Raw genomic sequence first — 23496 nt, forward strand, 5'->3', positions numbered from 1 at the left:
ATCAATGTAATAAGATTTTTAGGCAAGGTAACACGTACAGCGATTAAATGCGTGTCAAGTATTTCTATTTATGTTAATCGATCGTAGAACAAAAGGTGTCGCTGATAAGATGTCAAATCGATAGGATAATTAAAGTCACCCGATGAAAGAGTTGTTCTCATTTAAAACTAATTATGTCTTATATTCCGTCATATCAAACATTTTAGGACGTCAATAGGAAATGATGTGTATTTAAGTTCTATTTTGAGGATTTCAAATCTACACTAACAAATATTTGTTAAATGGAAATAATTTTTGTATTTTTGTATATAGTATGTTATGTTTTTGGAAACAACCTTTTTATTTTTGATTAGGTTTTTATATAACCAAGTGGTGACATGTCTATGTTATTTTGTATTATTTAAATCTACTATAGTATGGAAATTAACTTTATGTACAATTATAAAAACGGAAAATGATTAATACAAATGTAGATGTGAATTACTGTTATGTATGTGCTATTAAACTTCAATATATTTTTAAAGCAATGGATTATTTTTTTTATAAATCAATTATGTTCTATGTGATATATCACCAAAAAACCTTTTAAAACCTTAATCATATCAATAAATATACTATTAAATGTATTATGAAAATATCATTAATCACAGTTTATTATATCATTTGTGGTAACACATAGCAGGTATCGCTGTGTCTGTACCCTAGCCAGTAAAATGGGCCGTACAATGGGCGACAATGATTGATATGCATTGTACATCTATTGAAATGTCCCAGACATATATCTGAGGTGGCTTGCCTCCACCATTGACCAGATAGGATCGTATTGGCTCGATACTGTGTGTGTGATCATGTTAATAGTAGGTATCAAAGACACACATTGCGTCGGGGTGACGAGCGGAGACCTGCCACACACAATGCACTACTCAGGGGAAACGCTCGGATTTGTTAGTCTAAAGCAGAGAGCTGTATAGTTAGGTTTGTTTTAGTTCTACGTCATATTGACAGCCAGGGTCATGTATGGAGTAAAACTGGAGTACCAGGAAAAAACATTAACCAACGGCTAGTACTAAGCAACTGCTTCACATGGGATTTAAACTCGCGAGCCGGAGGTGGAAGGCCTGTTTTAATATGTTTTTACATTTCAATCCCACGGCAACCGCTTGGTTGTAAAAGTGGACGAGAGTCGGAGTTCCCAGCGAAAACGCTCTGGCTTAGCACACTCTGATATTAGCAAGCTATTGTCCAATATAGGTTTTTAAATTGTTACCGAAAGATTAGTGGCTAGTGCCTGTCGTGACTGATAACTTTTGCCGAAAATGTTAAACATTCCATTAGTTACCAACGATAACATTTTAAATTTTATTTGTTCGACCATACAATATGTTTTGATATATATAGTTTACCAACATTGACCAATGATGCATTAATCTTATCTCTTTTTAATTATATAATACTTTGTTAAAATGTATTTCGATCCGCCCATTAAAATGCATTAGTTATGTGAATGATTACTTGGCTAAGACAGACAAAGTTTGCATGCACCGTACACTACAATGCACATACCTTTGGCTCTAAGGTGGTAAATTATGTAAAATTCTATTGTGAACGATTGGTGTTGATTTAGCATGTATGATATATAGTTTGAAGCTGTATAACCTCGCACTGTGCACATTTTTTATAAGACAAGTATTTATGAGATTGTCAGACTATAATTTACTACAGGTTCTGGTACTGGGTCGCAATTACCTTGTGATTACATAACAAGCTTGAAATATACCTCATCGTAAATAGTATAGTTCAATATCATAATTAATCAGTTTTCAACTGTTTATAGGAAAGTTTAATAACGTCTTCTACTGAGGAATTTCATAATATCAGATCAATTTGCAAACTTTAAGAGAATATCATATTTTTTTCTGTTCAAAAAAAGCCTTTATAGTCAAATCATCTTGTTCATAACAATATATTTTCTTCCGCAGAATGGGCTCTTTATTGAATTATTTTGATTTTAAACATACTTTCAACATTTCTAACTCATATACTTAAAATGACGAATCAATATATTAGATATGATGATTAGTATTCAGTATTAGTTTGTTTTCCAAATAGGAAGTTAATATCCTACTTGTAGAAATATTTTAAATATTAAATTAGTTGTAAATATTTGCTATTTTTGGAGAGGTCACATGTATATCTGTATCGTTTATATTACTCTCATCATAGACTGGCCACCATACCCTAAGTTGTTGATAAGACTTTCCCAGTACTAGAATACCCCCCTCTGGTTTGAAACTTAGAATCTAGTATGTAATAGAGACAGAAATAATCAAGCAAAATTTTACTGATTTATTTCAATATTCTAGAGACTGGTGGCCAGTTTACTCTTATAATTACTAACCGAAAAATGAAAATAGAATAAAAGCTAATTTCTATAACGCAGGTCATCTTATATTCGTACTGATTGCCGCACAATAGTTGTTAATAGACTAACACCGACAATTGTGCATTTGTTTAGGGTTGCAGCCTCATTTCAGGTTAACGTTATACATGTTCTGACTTTAATCCATTACACTTTAATGTTTATTTCGGAAACATATTGGGATTTAAATGTTAGATAATTTATTATTCATATTCTAAAAGACATCGTTAATTTGATGTTATCTACTAAATATTCATAATAGTTTTACCTCGATAGTTAGACTAAAGTATAATTTATAACCTATCTACCAACTTAGTGAAGGACATTGCATTGTAAATGATACATTTTCTATATCCCATACTTAGACAATAAAATGCAAGCGTTTTAGCACGTGGTATCAGTGCATTATTTCATATTCTTTTGAAACGATGAATGAAATATTGGAAAGCAATTAACTTCCGAATACACTGAAATATCTTATAAACATACTTTCAATGATATCCGATCGCACATCATTAAATCGAAGGATACAGCAGTACTTATTTACTTATATAATAATTGATGACATTGAAGTGAACTTTTACACATGGTATCTTATTACTCAGAATGAATGGATGATCAACGATATGTTTGTTGGTATTCTAAGGCCCTTTTTCGAAGTAAAATATCATATGGGGTCTAAATATGTACCTTAGTGCAAACTTTCATACGATACCGTACATCTGCCTTATTTCCTCGAGTGATCAGCGCAATATTATCTCTAATATGAAACAAAGAACGCTATATGTACAATGCCCATATTCGAATCATGAAAAAAATGCATCATATTTATCTTCCTGGTGAAGTCGCTCAAAAGTAGAAAAATAAACATACAACGAGCAAATATAAAAAAACGTATTTATTTACGCTTACGTTTAGCGGAATTAAATAAAGCAAACGGAATTCCCATTAGATTTTGCAGTTGCTAGATAACATTCATAGCTAAGCGCCCGCGCCTAGCATACAGGAGTGGAACGACTGGTTTGCACATGGCGATATGATGTGACCGGGTAGTTATGCTTTTTCGATGTCTTAGACGGCATGTTTCGTTGATAGAGCACTATAAAAAAGTTAAGATTCCCCATGTACAAGGAGTTTCAATACGAATATACCGCAGCCTCGTAAAGTAGACATTTGCACACCGCAACTTACTGCATACACCAGAAGCCGTCCTTAAAACAACCCTTAGGCTAGCTGTAATAGGCATATTTAACCAACTAAAGTACTTTTTTATTCAGTATTCTTTAGATTTCTTTCGAATGGCGCCTACTTCATTAAATATGATAAAATCGACACGGAGATATATTGAGAGAATCAATTTCTGTTACATATCTACAGCAGGCAATAGATATACATACATACAGGTCGTATACACATACGGGATATTCACTTTAGATACCATTGAATATCGTACGCGCTAAAGTACGATGACGGTAATTTATCATTATTGACAAATATAATTACTTTTCTTTTGGTAGGAATAATTCGATGTCATTTGAAATTAGTTAGAAATCAACAGAATCAGCAGATCATATGTGCGCATTAGCATTTATATATGACTTAAGTCTATCTATTTATATTTCGAAGTATCATCACTTGCATTCTGGAAAAATATCCTCATAGGTATGAATTGAAGAATAACTGTCAATATTCTGTCATTATCTATATTTGCTTTGTGTATGAATTCTTTTATGGCCCTGGCAATGTCAATTAGTCCTATTACAACAGTATATAATCTTCGCATGCGACAATCAGGTCAATTTTAGCTTCAAAAAGAAAATATCAATTATGATCATACATCATAATTAAAGAAACAGAAAAGAAAAGTCCAGGAGGTCCGTCATAAAAAGCAGTTTACATGGAGTATATCATATGTCAGATATTTACATATCTATGGAATCGGTACGTTCTTAGTAACAGTACTATATCATGATATGGCGATAAAGTAAAGGGGAGCCCACAAATACAAGTAGTATTCCAACAGGTGAATCAAGACATTCACAATTGATAACTACCATCATGTTTATTAAATGCAATCGTCCCTAAAAAGTATATTTATAAACAATTTATATTGAATTTGTTTAAACGGAAATATAAGTACTTTCATGTCAGTATATATCTAGCGATGCTAAGAAGCATACTTTACTGATCATTATTTTTTATCTAGACATATATCATATTGATCTGTACCTATTACATGGCAGGCTGCAAAAATTTAATATCATCAATCATAACGATAGGCAAATTCACTGGTGTCATCTACTTCAGCACGAAATTTAAAATGCGCTTTCTTCGTCATAGTGTCTTTTTGGTTTCTTGACATTTTCTCAGGGCTGATACTTAGACATGCTTTTAAATACACGATTCATTAAAACGATTGACGTGATGACAATCTATGTTAAAAAACGGCAGATAAATACCGGACATAAATTACGGAAAGTATATCCGACGCGGTTTGATGTGCACGATCTAAAATAAAAGGCAGTGTCTGAACACTATGGATGGGTGCAGTATGGTATATAATAGATATAACTACTGAATATGAAAGTCTTGAAGACGATCACAATCAAACAAATCTGACACTGCTATCGCAGTTTTCTTCCCATTGTTTAGGCATCTACAAAGGATTGATTACTTGTCCTTATTGGAAACTACTCTAAAATGAAAACATAAATTCAAATTAAAAAAATCTGATCTACGGAACCTCTGTCCTTATTGGAAATGTATATGTATATTTTGATTGAACATTTTCAAATCTACGTCTACGAAACATATTCGAATATATTTCTGTAACTGACTTACCCCTTGCCTTCGACCCGTAGTCCCCTCATTGGAAGTGGTGGAGTATATACCACCTCCATTTCCGTATTACCAAGGGACTTCAGTAACACTTCTTCATATATATATGCTTTGTCTGTGTTCACTGTATTTGCCAGTCGACCCCGCTTCACCCACTTTCACCAAGTTATTAGTTACATATGACGTATTTTGTATAGCGTGTCAATAGAAAAACCAGAAGAGGCGTGTTATTGTCGTCCACGTAAGTTAATGTAAAAAGCTGAGGCATATTGAATTTTAACGGAGTTCAATTACATACACATTTTCAGTCGTTTAGGACACATTTCCCATCTCATGAACATTTTATTGCATTTAATATCAGGCCCAGGATCACATAATTTAAATCGTTAAATCGAGGATGCAAGCTTCCTACTGAACAATGTACGATTTTATCTTAGGACAAGTGATCGCTTTTATTAATTCAATGATTGAGACGAGTCAAATCTAAATGCAATACATGCATGCACAACTCACATTAGGTTAACGTAAACACTTAACAGCTGTTGTAAACATACCCTTTGTAATCGTTATAAACAAACCGCGATCATTAAATAATGGGGCTAGTAATAAAACCAAATGTTTATCGATGTACGCAGCTGCATGTAAGAGACTCCGAGTAGGCCACCCAGATTATCGAAGGTTTTTTTTTTGTCTTTGTCTTACATGGAATAGACAAAAAAGATGTGATGTGTCGCACGATAACAGTTAAATTTGTGTGCGATTAAATACCTTATATTGCGCGGATGTTGATAAATATCGAAATAAAACAAAATAAAATTAGTCATCCCTGAAATTTCATGATGGACTGGTATATTATTTAATTCTGAAGAGCCTTAATGTGTCTTCAGGCGTGAGTGAGAGAAATTGTAGCGAAAATGTTACAAAATGCATATGGGTTAAAACATTGTGAAAACATTAGTGGACTTAAAAACGAGAGATAATTTGTCGCTGTAATAAATAGGTTTACATTATTGAATGTGTTAGTATTATAGAATGCTTTCATCCACAGATGTATACCTGATGGTGATCTCAAATAATGAAAAAAACAATTATCCAATCAACAGTAATGGACTATAACTTGAGACAACAAACAAAGGTATATACACCTAACAGACAACGTAAGGTAGCGGGAGGTAAGAAAGAAAGACATTCAATCAAATTGGTCGGATCACAAATATGCAATGTTGGTGAACTCTATTCACTTTTGTAAAAATAAAATGGCATAAAACGTCCGTCTTCTCGATAAAAGTAGGCACTCTTGCCATAAATCAACTACTGACTCGATTTATGGGTATTTGTAAAATGATAAGTGTCATGTAGAATGCTACGAAAACGTATTTGCGATATCATGACATTACTCATAAATAAGAATTAGTTGAAGTCTGTAGTGATATATCTTATTCGTATATAGCATAGTGTTAACCTATCACAACAACCTATTGATTTACACGTAAAAATCAATCTAGACAAACATAGAATGGCAAGTGCTAATTGATCAATCTCGATATAAGTATTGCTAATAATATCGAAGAAGTTAATTGATATTTGAACAAAGAATAAATACACGTACCTTTTCTAAGTTTAACAGATGGCTCATCCAAACAACGATTTCCTTACCCCCAAGTGCTTTATAATTTGTAAGTTTGGATTTTGACTAAAAGTTTTACTTTTTTAAACCGTCAACGTGTACGTAGTTTGGCATGAAATGTGCGTTATAACAAATGAAGAACAATACATTGGTAATTAAAACTTTTTAATTGGTATTCTTCTCCATGGGTCAGTGAATTCACGTAAACAAATCAGTGTAAAATTAGTATTATGAAGTATTCCGAAACAATCCGGCCGACAGTTATCACTATTCTTTGTGCATAGCAATGGTAATTTAAAACCCCATGACTTCTCTTTGTAAATAATAACATATACTTCACTTTCACTTGTACAAATATCCACAAACCAGTCTTTTGTTCATTTATTGTAAGTAATATTCCGGTCGTATGCTAGCTCAAGAAATTATTAACATACTTTCGGGTACTGTAAAATATTAGATTTTCGTTGTGTAGACATATTAGCTGTTTTCGTCGACACTTTTAACCACGAACATTTAAACAACGGATGCGGTCAATACGTTTTTCGTATCTGACTGTCCTCTATGCCGCGAATATGTCTACCAATGAGAGATTTTGAAAGAATTGTAACCACGACAGAAACTGTCCATGGGCAATTTCTTATTACACACTATAAAAACACAAATTATTATATTCCACGAATTTCCGAGACAACAAAAGTATGCATGTGAGTAATAATGATTTCAAAGAAAGACTAAGGCTTTCATCATCTAAGCCGATAAGCCAGGTTCTAAAAAAACGTTGGCGTCTGTCTAAGTCCTTCGATATGAAATCTAATCGTTATTGATCTTTATATACGCTATTGATATTAAGTGAAAATAACGCTGTTTTCTCAACAATTCATATTATTCTAGCAGCAAGCGAATGACGTACTACTTAACAAAACTGCTGACAAAAGAGGTTTAATTCTATTAGACAATTTACCATGCTATTATGACACAAAATCAAAAAAGTTAAATTACATGAATTGTTAACCATAAATGAACATAGACCCATTAACAAGTACGTGTTCTGAAGCCTTGAATAAACCCGAAAACTCCAAAGGGAAACGGAATTATAAAGTGCAATAAGGAAGGACGTTTCTATAATAATTTCTTAATAATTCAATACATCTATACTCTATTCAATAGCATGTGTCACTCCCGATACATAAAAGTTCAATATGAAAACATAATGTCCTATATTACTCATATGATATAATGCCACTTCAGGACTAAACATGACAACGTAACGTTATCAAGGTGTAAAACAGATAGTATCAGTGATATTGTCACGAGCCGACACTATAAGTGAAACAAGGACTAGATTTTCTAATTAAGAAACCATGTTTTACGCATGTGTTCCTAAAGTGCCGAACGAAGTGCACGATAATAAAGCAGAATATAATTGTACAGTTTCACCGCGTTACTAGACTTTATCTAAGGAATCGCCTGGTGGATTTACGACTTAGAGCCTGTTTCTACAAGGTAACTGTCTTGTGTAGAGATATTTATGAGTATATAAGTACTTGGAGCGTTTGTCAACAGGAAGGTGGATATGTAGCCGGCTCCATGGCTTTCCGTGTGAAGTATAAGGAGCGTACTAGACAGATTATCACAATAACATCAGACGAAGGATTGATAGGGGATAAGAGGTATAGCGATTATTTACAGGTAGAAACTGGTCGGACATGACAAGATAATGACCTCTACCGCGCTGTAAGATTATAGATTACCATGTAAGTGTCCATGATATGATTCAGTTATCAATACTTCATATCTACGAGCATGTACCTGTACATGAATGCATATTTTACTAAGTTAATTGCTAACAACAAAAGCATATTTATTTATGTAGAACGTCTAGTTTGTAATACCATGCCAAGTTATCATTGAGGACAAAATATTAACTTAAAAACCCACACCAGTATATATGCTATTTTTCATATTTTTTACAAACAGACACTGTGGTAGCTAAGCTTCACTAAGTTCACTAATTATTTTTCCTCAATGAGCAAAGTCAACTATAATAATTATTAAATATAATCGATTACTAATAATATAACATTTGTAATAAGGGTTATTTCCCTTCGGATACATTGTGTTTTGATAATATACTATGTAGATGTGATGGTCTGGTCTAAACCTATAGCTTTCAATATGCGGTATGCAAATACTAGTGCAATTACTATTTACACATTATAGTTACTTTCTTGATGTATTTTAACGTCCTATTAACAAAGACGACATCCCATGATGCACATCCTCGATACTCCAGGGGTTCTGATCACTTACGATCTCTACACCTCTGGACTATCTCATAGTGAAATTGAAGGCAGCTCAGCTGAAAATATTTGACCAATCACAGACCAGCAAAGATTTCCTTTGAAGACTACAGAGAGAACGACGCCCAATTTCAAAGCCACATAGTCAACCACAGTGTACCGTTATACGGTTCTTTTGATGTACATCAAAGGACTAAATTACCTGTTCTGTTCTGTTGCCTCCAGTTTTACGATGAGATAGTCCAGGGGTGTAGAGATCGTAAGTGATCGGAACCCCTGGAGTATCGAGGATGCATGATGCAAGGAAAACAAGGTACCAGCTATATAGTGACAGAACTTCACGTTGAATACTAGCTCATTGTCAGTGGTATTTTCACTTTATCTTTTTCACTAGGTTCCCCTGTGTGGTATGAACTCTTAGATAACCGAATCTTAAATGAGTTTTCATTTCATATGAGATTTTATGAAACGTGTCTAAGAAGTTTTTATTTTGCGAGCTTTAGCGAGTATAAATTTAAACTTCCAGACGAGAACTGCAACAACCTACATTTCGAAGAATCTTTCGTTTGAAATATATTGCGAAATTCCAGAGCATGCCTCCATTTTAATGCGTCTTCTTCTGAATCCTGACGTCATTTTATTGTTTCTCTCTATGAACTATGAACTTTCAGCCAATGAAAATCGTACCATGTCATATCACACTAGTGACATGTGCAAAAATAGTATAGTACAAAATCACTGAATATCAGGGGGATTATTTGATAAATTATTTTTTAGTTATAAAATGTGTCTGGATCATACTGTTATCAGGAAATTACAATTTACTAAAGTAAACTTTATTCAAAACTCAAATGATTCGAGGCTGAGGTGGTCTAGTGGTTAAGATGCCCCGACATATTACCTCAAACTTTGGGTCGCGAGTTCGAATTACATGTGGATAGAACACGTGCGAGGTACTGACCGTTGATCGGCGTTTTCTTCAGGTACTCCGGTTTTCTTCCACCGTCAAAACTTGTTACGTCCTTAAATGACCTCGGTTGGTAATAAGGCGCTAAACTAACTGAACCAACCAACGACACAAGAGCTAACTATCAATGCCATTAATATACATTAGAGTGTCTGTCTATCTAGGTATCGTCAGTGGTACAAACGACAGAACAAGCGAAGAAAAGATAAACCATTCCAGACCACTTTTATTGCTAACTACAAATTTCAAAACTTATGATATTTAAGCAATGATAATTATCTGGTTTTAAATTCATTATCAAGTGTATGTAATTAACCTTGTTTCATGACTTTAGCTTGGTTTTAACGATAGCATGATCTGATATTTCTTCTATGACTATTTTTTGCATGCTCGTGACAAACACATTATATATACCCACTTATCTTTTAACTGTAATACAACACACCTGCTGATTGCATTTAACAGATACACCGAGTACCTGTTGACATGTCCTTTAAAGTTGGTTACTTATCTCAGCACAAACCAATTAGCAAATTATTCACATAATAAATGTGTACTACACACCGTAATGGATACTATTATCAGCGATATTTACACGTTTTTAGACAATGCAATCATTACAAGTGCCCTGCCTTCAACAGGCTTGCTAACACTTTTTGTGCGACTACCATTTAATGCTCATGTTCTAGATTGTGTTGATCTTACTGGTGTGTTTCTTGCTGCCAAAAAAGGTCCTGTAGTCCCCTCCGAACAAAAGAGATAAAATTACCATATATTGTTTAGAACATAGAAACTTCACTATAATACTATGCTTTGATTGGTTTAATGACCTATTTACATAATTTATAGGCATTGTCATTTCAGAACTTGTCAAGTTTATTGGTGAAAGAAAACTAAAGAAACCGGAGAAAAAAACCAACTGTTAATACCTTGCAACTGAATCACACAAAATTTAATTCATCGCAGGGATAATAATTTACACGTACCCCATTATCATTATACCCTCAAAACCACTACAAAATAAAAAAAAAATTCCTTTAATTAAACTGAGATTATTATGTCGACCATAAATGTCTTTTACAGTCTTTATTACATACCTCACTTACACTTCCTCAATGAATATATGATATATCTATAATATCAAAATACATAGTATTGGGGAGGGGTGGAGTGGACGGTTAACAAACAACAATTTAGTTTGGATATGGTAGGAACTGAATTCAAACTCAAAATATGATACATTAATGATATGAATCAAATCGTACAATGGCATTATTGCATGTATAAATAATGATATTTCATTTAGTTCTATTTCGTTATCACGATTTCGAGTAATTGTATAAAAAGTCTTATCAGAAAAGGTGTGTACATTTTTTGTGGTGTTGAGATTTAAACACAATATGAAATCTTATCGATCAAGGCCAAATACTTTTTCGTATCAAAGTGGTTCAAATCGATAACAATTCAAGCCTTTTGGCATTTAACTTCTAGTAAAATCAAATCAAATGCAAAATTAATAGTAAAATAACATACGAAATACCTTCATTCGTCACTGCCTAACAGCGTGTCAAGAAACATGTATAGCCTAAGTGAATAGCACGCATAAATGTTCTACCTACAGAAACGTTTGGCAAACGAGCACATGTTTTGACGCCATGCATGCTCTACAAAATACTTCACGAAAAGCACATGCATCTGATCTAAACCAGGACATAAAAACATAACTATAGTACTTAAAATAGATATCCATTGTACTTAATGGTCCATTAACAACCGGGGTAATTTAGGGTCAAACTTTGAAATGACAGAAAACAACAATGATTTAGCTTTTACAACAAGATAAAAGTATATCAATACATATGCGTATGCAGTTAAGTTTGGTTTATTAGACTTGATGTCCTGTAACAGATAGGACCATTAAAACAACTACCATGTGTGTAATGTGGTCCATTTTTGTGAGTATTTATATGTTGTTGTTTTTTTTTTGTTTTTTTTTTTTTTTTTTTTGGGGGGGGGGGGGGTGGTATATTGTTGTTTCCATAAGCTGAAATGTTGTCCTGTTTAAAGTAGAAGAAAGTTGGTTTTGGTAACTTTTTAGGCTCGCTACTCGGAGGCGGAGGGATATAAGTAAAAGGTAAAATGACATGTTGGGTTACTGTATTAAGTCAGTAATTGTCTTAAAGTGATCAATGTGTAACGCCGTTATTCGATGTCTACGGCGGCATGCTTTACTATAAAATGTGCAAGAGTTCCACGATTGCGCATCACCAATATGCCACAGCCTCCCAAAAACATGAATGTATTCACAAAAGTAACACATTGCACACAGGAGAGACCATTTTTAATTATTTTACATGTAAATGGAACATTTACCAAATAAACCTCGCCAAACACAACACCATAACCTGAATTAAGCGAGGTGCATAAAGAGCCATGCTTTAAAAGTAACACGGCAATTGTTCCCTGTGAATGGTTAATGGTAGATAATCCCCAACTGTATGTAGTGCGGAGCACAGTTGTTAGACGCTAATCGCTTTAATCCTATATACATATATCGTAAACATTGGGATTTATACATGTGGTTGTCTAGCTTGATAATGAGGAAGTCTACTTATTTAGTGTGTATTAACCGAACAATAGATCCAATCATTCCGTATAATAACAATACAGCATCATATTGTAATTAGGTATTCGTTTCCAGCTACAATAAGGAATTAACCCTTTTGTTAATTTGTTTTGGCAATATTGAGTAGAGTTCTAAAGTACACAAAAAGAGTAACTTGGAAAGCTCAATATCAAAACACCAATTAAGTGTAATTATTGTTTTGTATGCAGTTTTCTTTAAAATGATATTTCTGCGACAGCAATTTTTACATTTTACCTGTTAACGTTGTCATTCCGTTGACGGTGCAACACATCTAGCACGTGTTCGGTTAGTGAAATACATTACACAGTATAATACACGTTTCCCGGTTCAAGAAGACATACTTATGGTAAGAAAAAACACAGAATGTGTCCTTGTCATTAGACAGAACCCAGTGTCTTCTCAAGGGTGAACGTTTAATTCAATACAAAACGTTAGGCGGTGTCAAAGAAAAAGAAAATGTTGGGAAGACTAAAGTTAGTCTGGAATAAGATAAAAGAAAATATCCGACATTAAGTCGCCTTTTTACAATATCATGCCATGGGGGCAGCAGGTACAATTATCTACTGCAGAAATGTTTATAGCTTTTACAGAAAGTTAAACACGTTCTATACCGTAACCGATATCTGCTATACCAGTTTTTAGTCGTTTTACTAATATTCCTTAACACCGTATAACACTATCACTAATGGCGATTTGTAATTTTATATAATACTACCGTAACGGCCATACACAAAGTGGTGTTCTAAATCTAAAAGTAGACAAACTACATAACAAACATATCTATCTAACCCTACGATACAACCACGTAGACTAAACTATATACTCATAAAGCCCTCAAGTTTACATTTAGCATTTCTGAAAACGCCTCGTACGTTCTCGTACATTAGATATCAGGCGGGCTCTTAAATCAAAGACACAGAGTATTATAGATCACATCGTTACGTAGGTTTTATTTTACCATAGGTCTAATTTCAGTTCTTCTGTTGTCTCATAAAATTGCAAATTAAAGCGCGAGTGCTACTCGAATATCACAATAACTGTCGAGACGCTAGATATTCAGGATCACCTCATTATTTTTTCTGATAGGATGAACATTTTACCATAAATCTAGGTGTACATCTATGTTGTCAGAAGTTGGTTTTCTAAATAATGTGAAGACGTTGTACATTCTGTATTTCTTGATCCTCTCGTCGAAACATTAAATATATGACCACTTACCGTGTTCTAGACCTGGGCTGTCTTGGGTTGGTAATTGGTGGAAGATGAATTTCTCTAAATGAACAGATTGAAGATGTTTTCCCGGCCATGATAAACCTTAGCTCTAACCAATTTAACACTAATTCAGTGGGGTGTTAGACCTTTCACAACATATTCCAATTAATGCACTGCTCCTGAATCCATGTCTACAGGACTGTGTACCTGACACGACATCAAACGAGTGAAGTGATTGTCCACTTGTTGATAAGGTAATACGTGGAACACCTACGCTATGATACGGAAAAGTCTGATATATACCATCCGTGGTATCTGACAAAATCCTATGTTATCTTAACAAGATATGTTCCTACGATAAACATATTATCCCGAATTACTTTTTAAGTTTTAAATCCCTTGTGCTGAAGTTTAAAACAATCAATCAAAATTTATGGTAAGCTTTTGAGCTAATATTGCTCATACCATAAGTTTTATAATCATATCCGCAATGCATTGTGATCATATTTAGTTTTTTTTTGAAAATGCAGGATTTTGTTTATATCTTGCACTTTAAGTCAGGACATTGATTATTCTTTTAGTTATCCATTTCCTGATAATAATACATGGTTTAATTTCAACCATCATTGAAAGTTTTTGAATAAATACTTTCAAAAAGCACTGGAGGGAATCACATATCCTTTATATATACATTGTCTCCTTTCACCAAGCTAATTATGTATTCCAATTAACAACCTATATATGATTAATTGATATCGTCCATCTCCACACGACATAATCCACTTATATAAAAGTTCCCAATAGGATCCTTCACACCATGAATAAGGGCCGAAGTATACCCACAAATTGCCGGTAGTTCACATTCACACGTATGTCTAATCGATAGGTCAACTCTATATCGATTATCCGCTAAAACAAATGTCAACCCATGAACACTTTGTATACGTGTAAATAAGCTTAGCCAATATTTACAATATACCACAGCGGGCATACGTCCAATAAATGGTGTAACGTAAGTGTTGTGTATTAAATATTAATCTCTGCGCAGAGGAAGACCACATGGTTAAAACTTACCTACCGAGTGCTTGGTTCCGTTTTTTCGTCATTTTGAATTTCGATATTGTTCAATGAATCACTCTGCTTTTATTAAGATCAATAAAATACGGTTGATAATACTTTATCGACAGGCAAGAACAATGTGTTGAAGGCATTGTATGTGATTTATGTTAAACAGTATTGTTTGCTATATACCGTCCCGTTACTTTTGTTATGAAATGGCTGCGGCCTTCCCAAGACTACTCTTTGTGAAATACGATGCATGAAATTACTTGTTTAGGACTAATACCCTCAATATTCTATCATTAACTGAGAATATGTTGAGATCCATTTCAGCTCTTTGTTGGTTTTTTATTGCTGACTGAAATATTTTCATCATAATGACAGTGTGGCATAATGTATATTGTGCCCATACGTTACTATTGTTACAAATATGGTGGTGGCCTTCCCAAGGTTTTTTATGTAAAATAAGATGTATAAAATCACCTGTTTGTATAAATAATGTATACATTTCTTTCATAGTTAACCAGTTTTGCCATCATATCTATTCGAACTCTTTATTATTATATATCGCCGACTGACATATTCTTATCATAATGATAGTGTGTCTTTTTGTATTTTGTACCTTAAACATGCACTGATTATACAAAACATATGTATTACTGATTTTCACATCCGGAGCAATAAGGTGTCACGATTTTATAGATTTGAAAGATAAGAATATGGATTTAAGCTTTAAGATGATTCTATCTTTCAGTGCATGCTTATATTAGATTTTTGCTAGATATGGAAAATATTGAAATATCACTAGAAAATAATGGAATTTTTTACATGAGAATAATATTGAGAAAAAAAAACGCAAAATCATTGTCTGTTCCGTAAAAAATTCTCGATATTTGATGTGTAACGTGTACGAAACCTGATTGAGTTTGTATAGATGGTTGATATTACACTGAATGTCTTCACACCACACAGCGTATTATAAGGACGGCATTCTCGTATAGCATGTGTCATGTGTTTGAGTATGAAGTATCTTTTGTGAGAGTGTTGTATGTTCCCGTTGTGGCTTCACGGTGCTATCCCACCTACCTTATCACACAAAACAGTCTCTCCATAACTTTTATGTGGGTGCTTAAAATTACCACTGTTTGTTACTCTTTTCTGTCATCTTAGGCACAAAACCAAAAGCCTTTCTCGCAGGAGTGAACCCTGTAGTCCATGTCAAAAATAAGGCGGTGGCAAGACAGGCGTTAGGAAGAAAATTCAGTTAGGAGATGAGAGAAGATACCTGTAATATTCTACATTTAAGCGCCTTTTACGATCGTGCAATAAGGGCAGCAGGTACCATTCTAATGTTCTACATGCAGCGCAAAAAATAACTAAGCGAGGCGGTCTCAAGAGTTATATTAAAGACAATCCCTTGTATTCTCAGTCATTTATGGAAGAAAAACCTATCATATTAAAAAGATAAATTGCGGTATTTATTTCTATTTTAATTGTCTATGCATTCGTTTTGACATTTCACGAACAATGTGCTCAAGACATGCGTTCATATTTTTCACAATATTCGTTATAATTTTATGGAATGAAACTGTGTTGTTGGGTATCAATTACGCTTTGAAACACTGATATATTAACTTCAGTGCCTTTGTGTTTAATATGAAATATCAATATCCATTGAGATACCGGCCAATTACCATTTCTAGATGAATGATATATTTGTTTAGATATTTACAAATACGGACGAGTGCCATTAAAATGTACACTTGATCAATAGCTTATTCATTATCAAATACTTATCAAATCAAGTTAATCGATAGTGCAATTATTGATTTTGGAAATCACCACGTCTCAACAGCGCTCAAGTCCTCTTCAGAAATATGTAAATGTCTTAATTCAACACAGCTATCATTTTCACCGGCAATTTTAAGCATTTCACACAACTTAATCAGTTTTAGTAAATGACAAAGATTAAAGTTGTAATTCCGTGTTCAGGATACATTTAGACCAGTTCCAAATGGATTCACTTTTAATGAAGAGTAAATAAAAAGTTTACTAATTTTGTCATTTAATATTCACTTTCATGTTAACAAATACATAATTCTTACAGCCAGGTTCACAGCAGCTCCTTGTAATTTCATTAATGATAATTGATCACATTCCACATACAGATGTGCATGCACACAAGTTACTTTTAAAATGCTTACGTATAAGGTGCGATACTTATTTTGAGTCAGTAAGGCTCAAGGCATGTTTATTCTGTATTTGCATATTACAGATTTACCCTTGCGGGTAGGTATTGCTTGTGACGTCATGTATGTGAGAGCGAAACGTCATACTTTTCGGAGAAAACGATGTGAATTGAGCTCACAAAATAATGACGTAACAATAGATACCTATTCTCAAGGGAGCTAACTCTGTAAAATGCAAAAACGGAATTGGTGTATTCAGCATATATTTCGCATCTGAGTGTTAGAATTGATCACCAGTAACATTGTATATACATATTTGTTTGTTGGTTGAATAGATTCCATTAACAGCACGGTTTTTAAAGGACGGTGTTTTATGTTTGTGTGTTTGTTTGTTAGTTTGTTTGATCAACATCCTTTTAAAAGTCAGGCCTTCCATGTATGCTGTGTGTTGTGTGTGTAATTTGCTTGCGTGCGCTGCGAGTCTACTGTATATTCGTGTTTGACTCTTTTCATAATGATATCTCACTTGAGCATTCGCGAGACACAAAATGTTGACGCACCATTGATACGGATATTGTTGTCGATAACTATGAAAATCTTTTGTTTCTACAAAAAGAATTGAAATGAAAAAAAAAATAAAAAATACATTTGAAAAACGTAGATGGTTTTCATGAATGAAACATGTGTTGTTGTAGATATATGTATCGAAAGCTGTAATATATTCGTGTTGAGTTAAAGATGCTCCACCGCCGACAGAGCATAAATGACATTCATCATTTGAACAATAACTGGTGTTTAATCGTGTATATTTATGTCTAATTAACACAAAAAATAACATAAAATAATTTATTTCGCCTTTGGTGCATGCGCAATCATTACTTTATTCCATATAAGATATAGTGCCACGGAATTTTTTCGGGATGCGATTAATTATTTTTCATTTTTTTTAACTTTAAGTAAAATTAAAAGCTCAAACTTTTCAATGGTGGTAATGGTGTAAAGTAAATAACTTTTGTAACTGAAGAAAAATACTAAATCGTCTGTTCTTGTTTTTGATAGTGAAAAAATACCATTTGTCAGCGATGGAGCATCTTTAAATACGAGAATAATAGTAGAACTCTTAAAGTCCTTTTTATAGTGCTATATCACTGAAGTATGCCACCACAGACTCCATGCAACATACCCCAACTCGGTCACATTATACTGACAACAGGCGAACCAGTCGCCTCACTCCCTGTATGCTGAACGCTAAGCACGAGCAGAAACTACCACTTTTATAGACTTGAATGTGTCTCGGCCAGGGGACAGAACCAAAAGCCTACCTCACAGGGGCGAGCGCTCCACAGAAGGCCTAATGTGAGGCGGGGTCAAGGGAGACATTAGAAATAAGAAAGTTAGGTAGGAAGAAGAGAAAAGGTAAAATCCTAAATTTAGTCGCCTTTTACGATCATGCAAAAGGGGTAGCAGGTACAATTCTTTGCCTTATTTATATTCTTATAATATCAATGAATTGTATCATTATACGTGATACACCACGATATTTAGTATTATAATAGTACATAATTATATCTATATAATACCTTACTGAAGAATCATTGTCTACAAAGTCGTGGCTACACGTTATTTAAAACTAACTTTTCTCTGGTGTATCACACATTATTGACTTTAAGTATATAAGTTGATTATAACTGCCCCCAGAGGAATTTTAAACTGTTCTCGTGTGAATATTAGAAATCTCATAAGAAAATTAGTTTTAGCTTTATAAGCGCTCAGCAGTACAAAGTAAAATACAATGTATTTTACCACGGTTTAATACAAATGGAAATTTACAAACTAAGGCTTAAGGTTTCAAAAGAACACAAAGGTCATAATCTATAAATATATTAAAATGATTACAATTACAGCAAGGGGAGCAATTATATTCAACTGAAAAATATAAAAATGACATACATTCAAAGATCATTTAATATGTATCAACGGCTAGACATGTTTGTTTGGTTGGCTGATTTAGTTTGTTCCTAACAGCTAGGGTAATTTAAGTACGGCCAGTCATGTGTCAGAGGCTGCGGTATATTCATGTTGTGTCTTCTTGTGAGAGTGTGGCTATTTCCCATTTATAGTGTTATCACGTTGCAACATGTTGTCGAAGACACTCAACAGCAAAACATACATTATACTGACAATGTCGTCCAACTCTACACATACTGAGTAAAAAGCAGGAGCAGAAACTGTATATTAGAACTTATTAATTAAGGTGGAGGGCTAGTAATGATATGTTGGAATATCTTGACAACTCGGATCCAAATTAAAAAAAAAACTCATCTTAAAGTAACAATCTCATAGATTGTGTTATAGAGACATATACAGTATGTAAACATTGCAGACGTATGTGAATGCAAATATATGCATTTAATGTCTGTACATTGGCCTAGGTGCTAAACCTTCTAATGCACCCTTAGATAGTTTTTGTACTTCCGATATACATACACACTGTACCGTATCAATATACCTCTATCTGTAGATATAGGACGTTTTAATACTTGATATAACATATTGTGTTACGAACTTATTGTAGCTTTATATTTTGACGACTGTCATATCTTACTCATGACGTATATTATAGGTATTGGCAACTTGAATTACGAAAACAGAAATCATGTCCAAATGATCAGCAACATCATAAAATTAAATACAGACATCAAAAATACAGAGCAAGCGGATTTCAATTAATAAAACATTTCATAAAGTAAAAGGATGAAAAATAACTTCTGTTATTTTACTATATAGGTTAAAATGGGCGATGAATAAACTTCTAACTACAATATAGGAGAATTGTTACACATTAAGCATTGCTTTGGGGCATTTTGAATACAATCTTGTTATGATATACGATATTGATAACAATAACATCGTACTATTAATGTCATAATCTAACAGTTGATCAAGTGCATCCATCCGTAGACTCACACACCTGTACTCGTCAGTTAGGGTTAGTATAGGGGCATTTGGTAACTGATATAGCTGTGTTTATGCAGTGGAGAACCTAGTGTGAGAATATCAAACCTGAATTTGCCTATCGCTAACTGTCATCACTTCGATGTTCTTTGCCGTTTTTTTTTTTTTTTTTTTTTTTTTGTAAATACAGTGGGACCCACTTAATTTTATAACGGTTATATTGAAACACTGCTTAACTTGAAATGAATTACAACCCCTTTTCACACATATCAATTGTCTTTATCCTTGTTATATTGATATTTGGATAATTTGAAACGATTTCCTATCCCCGAAGACTTCAATATAACTGAGTTCTGCTGCACGAGGCAATTATGTCAGACATGTTAATCAAGTAAATGTTTTTGTCACAAATCAATATAGTCTTCCGTATCGGTATCATTTTACCGGTTTATATTAATTAGCTATAAATATGCATTATATGTAAAAGAAGTCTACAACAATCAATTCTCTTACAAAATCGACATAGCGGATTATAAGTATCGATTACACAGAATACAGTAAAGATTGAAAACAACTGTTTTGAAACATTGCTTGCATGCATCCAATATCCATGTCATCAACAAAATTACTTTCAGACTAAAGCTCCAATAAAATCATAATATTATGATAATATATCATGTATGGCGATCAATCGGATCTAAATTCAGATCAAAGACTAAGAATCTGTATTTTATATTTCAGTTTGTATAATGATGTATCCCAAGCAAGACTGCCGGTCAGGAACTGTTCCGCTGTAGAAGGAATTCGTCAATAAAAATCCACAAGGAGCCTTCTTAACAGTTAATTGCAACTGAGTTCTCAATTTTGAAGTTATAATGTATTGTCTTATCCATTCCAGTGTTGTATGATCATTTGTAAACATGAAACAGGTCAGTATATTTGTTATGTTTTGAACAAAATTACGCGGAAAAGTGGATCCGCTTTTAAATATGTTCCCTATGTAATGATACTAATTCAGAGATTAAAAAATGAGCAGTTGATCAAATAAGATAGATAATACGTCAAGCTTGGTTTTTATAAGATGGTCGCTAAACTAGAAATTCAGAGACAATATAAAGTCCACGTATTATTTAAAGTCCCATGTACAAACTACAATGTAGCAAATAATAAAAAGTACAAGGTTTTCATATGTTAAAGCCCATGATTTTGATTACAAGTTGACATTGAATTATGTATGTTCTAGACATTCATTTGATAATTTCCCGATAGAACACTCCGCTAACGATAACATCAAATTGTATTAGGATACATGCTTATAATGCATGATTTCTTAATTGAAAAGAGTCACACATCATTTGTTTAATAATCAAATGATAGGAATAAAAAAATGATACAAAATATCACCATTAGAATGACATGGCGTAAAAGAACAGTGTACACAGAATATGTATGACATTGGAAATGCCATCATGTTTCATTCAAATTGATGATTAAAATCCAGAAACAAAAAACTGTTGTTGTGATTTTACTCGTGATTCAATAAAGATATGTTCACTGGAAATTTCAGATATCCGTTGTAATTTATATAACATATCCAAACACTGAGATTCATTCGTGAATTCATTTGCTACATATTTTTAATGGTACCTTATGTATGCGTGTATCATACACACATATAAAGAATAATGGAAAATTTACGAGTACATATAAGAATTCCATATGAATGATATTATATGAACTTATATATAAATGGTTTGATAATAAACATAATATCTTGTAGCAGGTATGCTAAACACAGGTAAAAAACAACAGTTTATCCATACTATATATTGTAACATGAACTTAATTAATATATAAATTAAAATGATATCATATATCATTGCTAAATTCAGGTAAGAATGACAGTTTACATGTTCAATGTAAACACTAGATTAATTAAAGGGATGATTATCACTGATAGAGTACTCACCTTACTGTTGACATATCCGACTTTTTATAAATCCAGTATATAAATCAGTTCTAAAAACGCATTGTCTTTAGTGGTAATTAAAACAGCCACTTTATATAGACTCCTTATCCATTGTTACGACCAGAATATCCTCTTGTAGATTAAATATAAAATGTTCAATCTTAATGACTTGTTTAGCTGTACAGATTAAACATATACCCTAACATTGGTTAAGAAATAGGTTAATTCCATAAGTAGTATATTGTTTCTACGGCCAGATCACTCAAACGTGACCTAATGCTGTTCGTTTAATGTAATACCGCGTGCCAGTTCATGGTGTTAATAGATAGAAATGTGTATTGATAGGTTTTATTGTTCTCGTGTAAATTGATATACATGTGTATTGTATAATTAACATTATAAAGATATACTTAATGCAATATTCGACGCTTACACCCAAACATAATATATACATTATATTCGAATCCGCAGTAGGTTAAAATATGATACGGAAAGTCAACTGGACACTTGGTCTACTTATTAGGCAATCCTAGTTGTTTTAAAGTCATTTATAGGAAAGTCACGGTGACCGAGTAATTAAGATTTGTCTGATATTCTACCACAACAAAAGCGCTAAAGAAAGGGTATTAGTACTACTAATAACTTGTAGGGCTTAAGAATTTTACCTGGTACTCCAACTGCATAATCGTAAAAGGAGACTTTACTAGGGAGATTATCTTTTATAAATACGTCCCCTGACTCCTCCTGTCTCTGTGATGAAGGCTTAGAGTTTTGTCCCCATCCTGAGAGACATACTCTAACCTATAAAAGTGGTAGTTTCTATTCCTACTTAACTCTCAATCTAAAACACAACGAGACGTGTATTTTGGATGATTAAACCATTAAACATCAGAAAAAACATACATAAAAACGATTTTTGGACAAAGATATCTGTTTTCAACGTTATTAAGTTGCTCCACAATTACATGTAGGTAAATATTAAATACCAAAGAAACACAATTTAACAAAGCATGACAATTTATTTACTCGTGCCCTATCCGGGCCTCGAACCCATGGCACCCAATCGCCAGCCAAACATACCTAGCCTGCGCCTTCTACCACTGCGCCACATCCTCGTCCCCAAAAAGGACGTGATAGTCGGTTCGATATGCTGACATGATGTGGTAATCTTTGGATCAACAACACATAGTGTATATGATACATTGTGTTATACATAGTACATGTAGGTAAATACATACTTATATAAACAGTAGAAGAATTGAATTTATTCTCGAGATATTTCCGAACATTAATGTTTCTATCTTGATTTAAATG

At 33.3% G+C, this 23496-nt stretch overlaps 1 protein-coding gene across 4 annotated transcripts in view; it reads right to left on the reverse strand.

Annotated features, from left to right (window-relative positions):
- LOC138311128 (uncharacterized) overlaps positions 1–22309 on the reverse strand; it is a 54847-nt gene extending 32538 nt beyond the window's left edge. The window contains exon 1 of one of the 4 annotated variants that reach the window (XM_069252586.1): positions 22183–22309. In XM_069252586.1, coding sequence (XP_069108687.1) covers positions 22183–22196 — 14 coding nt within the window. In that variant the 5' untranslated portion in view covers positions 22197–22309. Of the gene's footprint in view, positions 1–5260; positions 5399–6866; positions 6958–14016; positions 14990–22182 lie in introns of those variants that run through there. The other 3 variants (XM_069252584.1, XM_069252589.1, XM_069252587.1) reach the window with 3 other exon arrangements.
- Between the last annotated feature and the right edge of the window lie 1187 nt (positions 22310–23496).

The sequence above is a fragment of the Argopecten irradians genome, chromosome 16, assembly GCF_041381155.1.
Source record: "Argopecten irradians isolate NY chromosome 16, Ai_NY, whole genome shotgun sequence".
Taxonomy (NCBI): Eukaryota; Metazoa; Mollusca; class Bivalvia; order Pectinida; family Pectinidae; genus Argopecten; species Argopecten irradians.